Here is an 11,361-nt window from a genome sequence, read left to right as displayed (position 1 = left end):
TAATATGTAATAGTGTACCGTTTCGATACGATGCTTTCAAATGTTTAATTGCAAAACAGTCTAGTATTTTGTTTGCATTTTGTACGGTGCAATAAAATCAAAAAAGTTGTGTTAAAGTATACGTACATCTTTTTATTTGTCGTATAATATCTCGTTTTTCTTGGAATAAATATATCAAAACATTCCAATAGATATTTTACATTCTTCGTTCTTTGCATTCATTCCAGTAAAGGTGCAACATTCGTCAATTACATCATCGGTAAAGATAACCAAACGTCGCAACTTGTTACAAGATGCCACAAAAAACCAAATTTCGTCTCTGCTTGGTTGTGTAACAACACTAATGTGTAGCGTTTCTAGATTGTGAGAATGTCCATGAATTTCTTTAAGTGTGTCAAAACACACTGCATGAGTTCCCATGAGATGAAGAAATATTAGGCGAGAACCTAAAGAACGAATTAAAATGTGTAAAGCACGATCATCGATAAAGTAACAACCGTCTATACTGAGTACACATAGTTGATCTAATGTTGTCAAGAGGATTGCAGCATCGACGGTCATTAAATCCGATACTACAGAAAATGACAACGTTTGTAAATGAGGAAATTTCGCAACTATCACAGCCATGTCTTGATTGGACAAATTCGGGATGTTTGTTAACTTCAAAGCTTTCGTGTCTTCTCGTAGATGAGGAATCCACGCGATCGAGTCGATTTCAACTCTTTTGATGGGACATCTCGCCAAAACACCAACCATCGCTGGGTACGGTTCTAATCCGGTTAATTTGGTGACAGCCTTCACCATGACTATACGAAGCATAAAAACTCGCTACTATGACATAAGCAGTACGAAATAGAAAGGCACGGCCAAGCAACACGAAAATAGATTCGCAATGCTATCTATACTACTATTGGCGATTTCCGTTTGTGAGGGTTCTTTTATACACGATGCGTACGTGAACGGTTTAGTGGTTGAATTTTCCGACACAAACGAACTCGTATCGTATCCAGAATTGTTTTCTCAAGAAGATCAAACGGCTAAGCGTTTCTTTGATTCTTTACAATTGATTCATCACATACGATATCCGTGTGACGTTTTGCGTGGAAAAAAGTTTGCAATATCTTGCGTTTGGTTTAAAGAAATCAATAGTCGCTTGCAAAATTATCTAGGAATAGTATGCAACAGTTCTCTGACAGCGATATCGCATGTGTTGCGTCGATATTCGCTAATTGCCCATATACCAAACAATGCTGACGTACTTTTAACTACGTTGTCTAAGAGGTATATGCAATGCAGATTAGACGAAGAAGTATACGCTTGCAACGAATTACACAAATCGATTAATATAACAAGTTGCGCAGATGTTAGACAATTTAATCGTGTTGGCAGAGTACTTCTTCCTTGTCCTTTCCTCTTCAACAAAACAAACAATAATTTCACAGCGAGAGAGGCTGCGGATTGTTATAGATGGTTTAGTACCCTAAATGATTTGCGTACATCCACGTGTGGATCTGGTGTAATACAAGATATAAACAACTGGTTCGCTATATCTGGTAAGAGTAAGATATCGCTAGAACGATATAATTATAATATAAGAAATTTGGAAATGAATTTGAATAGGCTGCAAGTTGAACTCAACGAGAACAAGACACGTTTATTACAGGAAAAATTTGATTTACCTAAGACACAATTTTGTAATACTACAATTAATAATACTAATCAAACTAGTGGCGCATTAATAACAACGAAACATATTGATCTAGTTCTTAATCAACAAAAAGAATATTGGAAAAAACTAAACGAAACTTTACATACTAGTTACTTTAAAGCTATCGAAGAAATATCTAAAGAAACAAATAATAGTTTATTCCATTTAATAGTAGATGGGGAACGTAAGAAAATATTACATAACTTTTACAACAATACGAATTCTCAATTGAATTGGACAACAGCAAATAATTTATTACGAGAACGCGATGAAGCATTGGCGAAACGAGATAACTGTACGCATACCATAACAATGCTCACTAACATATCAAATAACATTGCATCTCAATGCGTTGTGAACGAGCGAACGCGAATATATGTAGAAAATTGCGAACGCGAAATACATATGAATCAAGATCTTTTGCATAATAGTCTGACTTACAGTTTGGCTAATTATACAAAGTTAAAAAAATGTAATCACGAATTAAATATTTGTATGATGGATGTCAAAAAATCTGCATTATCTTGTGTAGAATGCCACGTATTATCTAAAAATTTGAAATCCGAATTGTTAATGAAAGACATGCAAATTGAATCTTATAATACATTGTTAGAAGCTTGCCGTGAAGAAAAGGCGTCTCGAAATTGTTATGAGAAATTAGAAAATAGTTACGAAGATGCTTCCAACTTGCGTAACAAATTGCATTTATGTAATACTTTAAACGACGACTATAAATTCTTAAACAATAAACAAAGCATCGAATTAGAAGAATTGAGTGCGAATTACGATGACGTTGTGCGTTATAAACAAATGTTTCTAGAATTAAATGAAGTACGCATAAGTAAACAATTGGAGATGCATAACGTTACCTGCGAAACAAAAATAAACGAGGCTGTGAGTGTTGCGTTATTAAAATCATCAAATGTTTATAATTCGCATTTCAACCTTCTATATGGTTTGGAACAAACAGTTGAAACAGAAGATTGTGAAGAAGAAATAGCTAGAAACGTTAGTTTAGCAGAGGTGTATACACCTACGTTGGAAAGTTTACGGGAAACAACGCAATACACAGCTAACATAAATTGCGATGTCCAACGAATCGATTGGTGTATTCAATACATGTCCTCCGATATGCCACCGTCGAGTATAGACGTTTTGCGGTACTTTAACGTTACGAGAAAGGTAGTTCACCAACCGTCGTGTGAAAATAGAATCAACAGACTCAATGAGAGCGCTCACGTCATGCGTTTATTAACATACAACTTATTTGGGCGCGAAGAAAAGTACACCGGTGAAACATCTTCTGCATTAGAAATATGCAGAATATACATTGCCCAAGATAGAGACTTACTCGAATCCATAGATAAAAAACCCATTTACATTTATCGCGATTCGTCCCTCCCTTTACCGGATCTACCACACGTAGAAGACGTTACCGATACCGATGATTTACAAACGTTATTGCTGCAAAGAGATTTACAAACATGTCGATATAATCTTAAAGAATTAGAAGTAAGCAATGCAGCTTTACTTAACATGAGTGATATACTTTTAAGAAAATGGTATACGGTTAAGGATACGTCGGATTTTACGGAAACGGAAAGAGACATATTGAATGATATAAAAAATAAGACCAAAATTACAATACCGCTAGAAACACCTTCCTATTCCGATAAAATCATAAAATGGATACAAGAAATTATTTACGTATTTACCGGTGTTGTTGTCACGTTTATATTTTTTCTTTTGACTGGTAATGCAGCAGCTACGTATAAAATTAATAAAAAAAAATAAAACACAATACATCTTCCTTATTTCATTTCTCCAAATTGCAACATATTTCGCGTTGTTAAAGATGGCCACGCTTGGGGTTTATCATTCTTCTCATCATCATCATCATCATCATCATCCTCATCAAGGGCAGAATCATGATTTTTAAGAGATGTATTTTTTTTTCTTTTCTCGTTCTTCGTCTTTCGCAATAACTTTTTGTTTGGACCAATTCATATACCCCATTCCTCCGAGAGTGCTTACACAACCAAATATAGTACCTCCTATAGAGTAAACTCCACGTTCTAAATTTGCAGGATCCATTTTTAAAGTATTTGCAGTATTTTGGAAAAAATTATGTGGGGTCCAATTATTACAAAGTCTCTTTAAGTAACTTTCTGAGTAATTCTTCATTTGAATAGCAATAATTTTATCTACAGCATCTAATATCATTTGCCTCTTTTCATCTACAGTAGAATGTACTGCAGTTTTCCAAATCGTATCGTTCAAAAACACGTCAAACGTACAATTATCTAGAGCAAGTAATAATGACTGTGACATATCACTATTCATTTGCATTAAATCGCGAGAGAGATTCTTTTCGCGCGCATAACAGTGTTGTATGACCTCACGTGCTTTATATGTATTGTTGTTAGCCACTTCCACTTCTCTACTACATCTTTGAACGTACGATACGTATTTTTGGTCACACAATATATCTAAAGAAGATATTCTGTCAGTACAGAAATCTAAATTTATTTTCGTCAGATGTAGTTCGTTTTCACACTCAGATACCTTCTTTCTGAAAATGTTTTTATCTTTCATTTTGTCAATATCACACTGAAATTTTAGTTTCTCGGTTTCTATAGCATTTTCTAAATCGAATCGAACAGTTATTGGTATGCTCAATCGTTCTATATTTACAGGTTTTTTCGCTGGTGATAATCGCCAAGATTCTAATATATATGTATATTGTTTAGACATATCTGCCATTTCTTTAGTGTGTACATTTTGCATTACAGCTAATTTATTTGTGCTTTGTTCTAGTTGAATAAATTTATTATTAGTTATAGCCAACTCACATTCTCCTCTGGCATTTGTTTTAACGAAATCCATTGATTTGTTACATTGATTCATACAACTCGTAACCATAGATTTTTGTGTTTCCAAGTCTCGTAATAACTCTTCAATTTCACCCTTTAATTTGCTAATTACTTCTTCGGAATCGTCGTATTCGTGATTAGTAAAATTTAAAAGAGATTGCAGAAAATAGTTTGTACCAAAGTAACATGGCGTAGCAATACGTTTATCTGTAAAGGCTTGGCGTTGTCTATCGATGGTAGATCGTAGTCCGACCGCTGAGTTCCGTTCTGAAAGTAAATCTGTTTTACATTGTACGCAATTTTGGTTTGCGGTTTGTAATTCGTCTTTACGTATATCACATTCTTCGAATTCAGTTTTATAAAATTTTAAATCTATCTTACATATGTCTATGTCTTTCGTTGCATTTATCAAAGTCTTTTCACACGTCGACAAATCTTGAATAGTATTATTGTGTTCCAGTCTCAAAAAACGAGTTTCGTGATCGTGTATCTCTTTTGTATTCGTAAACGTTTCGTTTCTTCCTAAACTTACGTTACGTTTACATTCATCTCGCAATGCATTCGCCTGTATATTACACGCATTTGTAAAAGATTCATTACACCTTGTGTAGTTGCTTTCTAATAAACCGAGACAACGGTTTCGTTCAAACTTCTCAGTAGCGGTAAAATTATCTTTCAATGTTTTTGTAAAATTTTCGTTTAGATCGAATCGAAGTCGTTGGCTTACATTGTCACATTTCTTATCACAAAGTATGGAATCTGCCGCGGCGAGGCTTGTCATATTTATTGTACATTCGTTAAGGATTACAGTATAATTACTACCGTAAATTGATGATACTTGCGTATAATTTGTGTGTAATGCCTCGCGCACTCTTTCATTACATAATTGATTTGCTCTTGTGAAATTATTAATTACTGTATCCATACAGTCGTCAAAGAATTCTTTTTGTGAATCGGTGTAATTTAGAGAAATACTTTCCTTACATTTTTCGATTGTGCGACTGTAATTAAGAACCATTCTCTCCTCACAAACTCTATCTAGCGGACGTCTATTATATAATCGGCGTCCAATACATATTGGCAAGAATTTATAGGCAGCTTCGCGTTGTGTACAATTCATCATTTCTTTATACATGTAATGTGCTTCTGGTTGTGATTCTATTTCGTAATAATATTGATTCCTCCAATATGCAGCTGATGTTAAACCTCTGGTACGTTCCTGTTTCACTTCCCATCTGCACACTTCACGTAAGTTGGTAAGATTTTTATTAACTAGTATTTCGTGCCATTTATCTTGCTGAATCGACGCATTCTTTTGACATTCAGCAAGTAAATTTAAGCGCCACTGAGTTGCATTCGCTAGATCGAGGGTATAATTTGTGAATTTAACGTTCGCTTCATTTTGTAAATCCGTAATATTTTGTAAATATTCCATCTTCGTATCGAATAAAGCGAGATTACATGTAGTCTTTTCCGACATGCATTGCTCATTATCCGATATACATTGAAGCTCTAAATCTCTTTTAATTCTTGTACAATTGTTTTTCTCATCTAAAATGTCCGCCTCACACTCTCGTAAATATCTCGAAAAGTTTTGTTTTTCATTTAAAGCGCTTTTCAACCAAATATTACAAACATTTGCTATATTCTGAGTAGTCAAATACGAAGCGGCAAGAACAGTTTGTCGTGTCACCTTCTTAGATATCATGCGATATAATTCACCTACTCCATTAAAAGTTTTTGGAGTGCCAATATATTCTGTGAATAAATCGAACATCGAAGAGTTCAATGTGAGAACATCTGCCGAAGGTGGTGCACGTAATACATCTGCCAGTTGAATCGTGCGAGCATTTTCTCGAAGTCGTGTTTTTGGAGGTGGAGTTAGAACGCTTTCTATTGGGGTAGTTATAACGATGCTTTCGGATATAAAATGTGGAATCCAAACGTCTTGGTGTTTCACGATATATTTACTCTCCGGATACTGGGGGAAGTTTCCAGGTGCGTGTAAATTTACACTAACGTTGCATTTTCGTTTTTCACAACATGCATTGTACGCAGTCAACCTCGTTTCGTGTTTATAATCGACGTAACTATTTAACTTTATTATTAAAGTGTCAAAAATATGTCCACAATTACTTATATATTCTGGACTATGAAAAAAGCAATAGACTTGCCAATGCGTTAAATATGCACCATTACGCCATGCTCGCAAATAGTGTAGAATAGATAACGTTTGTTCCGTCATTGCAACTGTAAAAAATTGACTCATAAATGGTTTAATCTTTCTACAATGTTGTATAATGTTAGCATCGTCTAATGCAGTTTGATTACGCGACCGTAGATCAAAATTTAAGAGCCAAGACAAGTGTTCGTAGACAAGTTGATACGTTGATGGTTTTTTATCGTAAAAATAACCCTTCTCACGCGTCGTTGGACGAAAAAAGGAATCTGAATCCGGGTGTTGTCCCAAAAACGACAACCCAAGAGGGTAAGAGTAGTTATGTTTAAAGTCGATATACGCTTCTTGACAGTCTTTGTTGGAATACTTTAGAAAAATATGTTTACCGAACTGGATATCCAAAATGTTATATAAATTACTGACATCGTATATATGACTTCCTATCGCCTGCACGTTCATATTCCACTGCGTCAAATCGGCAGATTTATTTAAATGTGGATAAATACACGGTATTGTTACTTGGGATAAGCTCTTTCGAAAATCAGTACATTCCTTTTCGACATCGAGAAAATATGAATACATTTTCTTTTTCAATTTTAAAACATTTTCGCGTAGACTTCGAAGCTTTAAAGACGTATTCACACACGCAGGATGTATTGGCGATACAACATTAGGACGAAAAGCAATTTCTATCACTTCGGACGACTGTGGAACAATTTCGGAACGTCCTAATGCAATAAGAAAAATCGTTATTGTAAGAATCGCCAACATTTTTTCGTACACCTCATTTTTTTACGAAATGGAATTTAATTAGAGAAGAGTTTAATATACACCATTGTAAAATGTTTTTATTCGTCTTTCTCTCGTAAACGCATATGCATACTTACACGTTTGTCGTACATGTTTACTAAAATGTAGAGTACAAGTACTCCGATGATGGCTCCCGAAATTGAGAAATATAATCGCTCAAACGATTTACTATACCAGGGTAAATATGTAACAATTGTAGAACCATAGCACGTCCAAAACAAAAGATATAGAGTGTAGAGACACACTACTTTTAAAGCCATTGTAAAATTTGTTGTTTGTTTTATTCACTCCATATTAAATGATATTACAAACTATACAGTTTTTTATACACTATCTATAGCTTTTGGATACCGGTTCGTAATAGTTTCTTTGATGGTGAGGAGAAAATATTCAAACCAGATGTAACTTTTCAGTTTTACATTTACTCATAATACAACTATATAGCTTTTGGTAAATGTGGCATGGAATATCGGTCTACAATAGCTTCTGTAAAGAGTTCGGCCAATTTAGGACTGTCGTCTAATTTTTTAATAGGTATAGCGCCATTTTTTCTTTTATATGTAACAACTCCTCCTACGAAAACTGATGTAGACATTGCGCCTACCGAATAATATAGCATGCGTTCTAATATTTTCGTATCTATATTTAAAATTTCAGCTAATCGATGAATTACATCGTGGTTGCATTTCTCAGTGGGACGGTTGGATGGTTGATGTGGACTCTCGCTAGTAACTGGAATAGAGCTAGGTACAATGAAATTTCCATCGTACCGTCTCCCACCTAACATCTTGGACATTTTATCTTTAAATTGAATTAGTAAATCGTCTTCACGATGATTAGTTGTTGTTGTTGTTGTTATTGTTGATAGAGATTCGCACTTTTCTAGTGATTTCAAACACGTCTCACAATTTGCATTACTAACTTTCGTCACGACTACCGTCTTATTCGTACATGTTTTTATACTAGAGTTCAAGAGTTGTAATTGTAAAGCAATGTTACACTTATCATTTAATATTATGCTTTCGTTATGCGAAACTATCGATTTTGATGCACCACTCATGGCATTCTCTCCTAAAAATTTTAAAACCCCATAAACCGTGAAAACCATTTGTCGTAAATCTGCGCGTAAATTGTTCACGGAAGCATTTTTGCTTATTAAATCGACGAGTATCTTGGTATCCAATCGTGCTCGTTCTTGTAGTAAAATATCGTTATTCTGACCACGAACACTAGAAAGAACGAAAACGAACAGTAGTAGTGATTGCATTTTTTTATTTCAATAAAAAATGCACATCGCTGGACATAAAAAAAATTACAAATGTCACATCAACATATGTCCATTAGAACGTGGTCCACAAATTATCGATGTGGACGGTTCCTATTTGATAAATTTTCAAAACACTATACACGAACCTAAAGAAGAAGTAAATGTTCATATACCTTTTCGGCAAAGGGTTTTAAATTTCTTGCTCAGAAAAAACGAACCCATCATACTTTCTAAAGCAAGTCATTCGCATGTGCATATAAACACGATGGCTGTCGTTGTGTCAAACATAGTTCGAATTCAAGGTAAACGCAGACATAACACGGTCCACGTAATTACTCGAGATAAAGTCGTATACGCTCTTTATTTCAAAACGCATAAACAGGCGAATTCTTATTGTAAGCGGCTTATAGACCTCATAGGTAAAAATGACACAATAAACCATCAACCGAGTTTGATATGGGTTAGAGACGATCCAGACGCCATTTCTAGGATTACGAAAATAGTTCAACGTGTCATTAGTAAGCCAAACATCTCGGAAGTCTTGAAATGGAGACGACCAGACATAGACACGATGTTTCAAATGTTGCTCCGTCGCCGCGGACAACACATGGCATCGTCGGACGCTGTAAAAAAATTTCTACATTCTCAATCCATTCATGCAACCAGCCAATTCATTAGCGACGAAGACCGAGCTATTTTTTGGACTTGTTTAGTAGACGGAATATTAGAACAATCGAAATATAATCGAAGCGATTGGTATTTACGTTGCGATGACGAATCGTTTCGAAAAATATTGTCGGCACTTACCATACGTTTTCCGCTCACTTGTATGCAAGTCTATCAAGACATGACTAGACCTTTCAAGAATTATTTCATAAATTCATCTCACAATACGTATATACAAGGACCTCATCAATGGTACGGATCAGCGTCTTTGGAGACGTATAAATATGCCATTAAAAACGTCGGTTGCAAATGTGTAGAAGTGGATGTTTGGCCAGGACTTTTAGTGTGTCATTCTAATTTGTCTCTGGTGACGCCTCATTTGAAATTAATAGATGTTTTAAAAGTAATTGGTGAAAATGCGTTCGAAAACTCGCCTTATCCATTGATTATAACTATAGAAAATCATGCGGACGAAAACGAAGTTGGTGCTGTGATTGTGCAAATTTTAGGAGATAAGTTGTTTTACCCTCCACTTAACAACAAGAGCCCGTACGATTTGCGTTATAAAATTTTAATTAGAAGTCGAATTGTCAACGAAAGTAGCGTTCTGGGCAAAATTACGAGTATCGTACACGGCATAAACACAATTAGTGTAGCTGAAAACCACGATATAAATCTAGATAATATACACGAGAATAATATCGTGAGGGTTTATCCCTGTCGTTCGACGTCAACTAATATGGATCCCATACCCAAATGGGCCATCGGTATACAGTTGGTTGCATTAAATGTGCAAGCCACAAACGATCTTGCATTACGTTACAATCGTGCATTTTTTGCTAATAACGGTAAATGTGGTTACGTTTTAAGGGACAGCGTCGCTAAACAATCTGTTCAAAGAGTGGAAGTTTCGATAATTACCGGTTTGAACATTAATCTCATACAGGACGTCGATGTCGTCATTATATATGTAAAGGACGGTACAAAAGATCTAAAGGTATACAATACGAATCGCAATCCGATGCATCGTTGGAACGAAACTTTTAGTTTTAAAATATCGAACCCTTCGCTGTGTTTCTTTTCCTTCGAGACTGGCAATCACGTCGATTTGACAAACGGTATACAACTTAATAGATGTAGAGAAAAAATGTATCATTTAAGCTCTATGACTTGCGGATACTCCCACGTTCATTTAAGAAACAAAGGGAAAATATTTATTAAATTTATTACGTACGATTCATAAACTAAAAACAACAATGCAACCAACATATTACTCAAATGTAATGCCAAGTATGAACCAAATGTTGATGGACATGTTTATCAACGAGGCCGTGTCCAATCAAATTCGTTATAATTTCGACGACGAATACTTTGAAAATTTCTTTCACGACGTATGCGATCCTCGTTCAATTACGCAACGCGTAAATGCGCAAAATAATAAAGTTTTGCGTACGATTACTAGTTATAAAGAAAGTTACGACGAAAAACCGTTAGGTCCATGTACGGAATCGAGAACCGGAAAAAGAAAGCGTGTAACAGGTAACTGGAGTGAAAAACGGCTTTTGGCAAATAAAGTTTGCGACCGAACAACGTTTTACGTCCTGCGTACACAGCCTAACAATCCATTGGCATCTATATCAAGAACGACTTTCGTTCACATGCCAAAAAAGATAATCAATGGAAAAGGACTAGGAGCACAAGCTACTCAACCCACTACGACGAAATCTTCTTCTATGACAGTTATCGTACCAAACATATTAAACGACGATGGCATGGAAAATGCAAACGTTTTTACAGTAGATCCACAAAATCATAGGGAACAATACGAGGCCATGATCCGTACACAATCTAGACTAGC

The 11,361-nt window shown here is 35.3% G+C and overlaps 1 protein-coding gene across 1 annotated transcript; it reads left to right on the top strand.

Annotated features, from left to right (window-relative positions):
* Positions 1–8,856: 8,856 nt before the first annotated feature.
* LOC115322922 (1-phosphatidylinositol 4,5-bisphosphate phosphodiesterase epsilon-1) lies at positions 8,857–10,746 on the top strand. The gene has a single exon (XM_029983286.3). The coding sequence runs from the start codon at positions 8,857–8,859 to the stop codon at positions 10,744–10,746; it is 1,890 nt and encodes a 629-aa protein (XP_029839146.3).
* Positions 10,747–11,361: the final 615 nt, after the last annotated feature.

Source organism: Ixodes scapularis, unplaced genomic scaffold (assembly GCF_016920785.2).
Source record: "Ixodes scapularis isolate PalLabHiFi unplaced genomic scaffold, ASM1692078v2 PGA_scaffold8__174_contigs__length_109621045, whole genome shotgun sequence".
NCBI classification, from domain to species: Eukaryota; Metazoa; Arthropoda; class Arachnida; order Ixodida; family Ixodidae; genus Ixodes; species Ixodes scapularis.
Note: the sequence above shows the minus strand (reverse complement) of the source record. Positions and strands in the feature narration are given on the sequence as shown.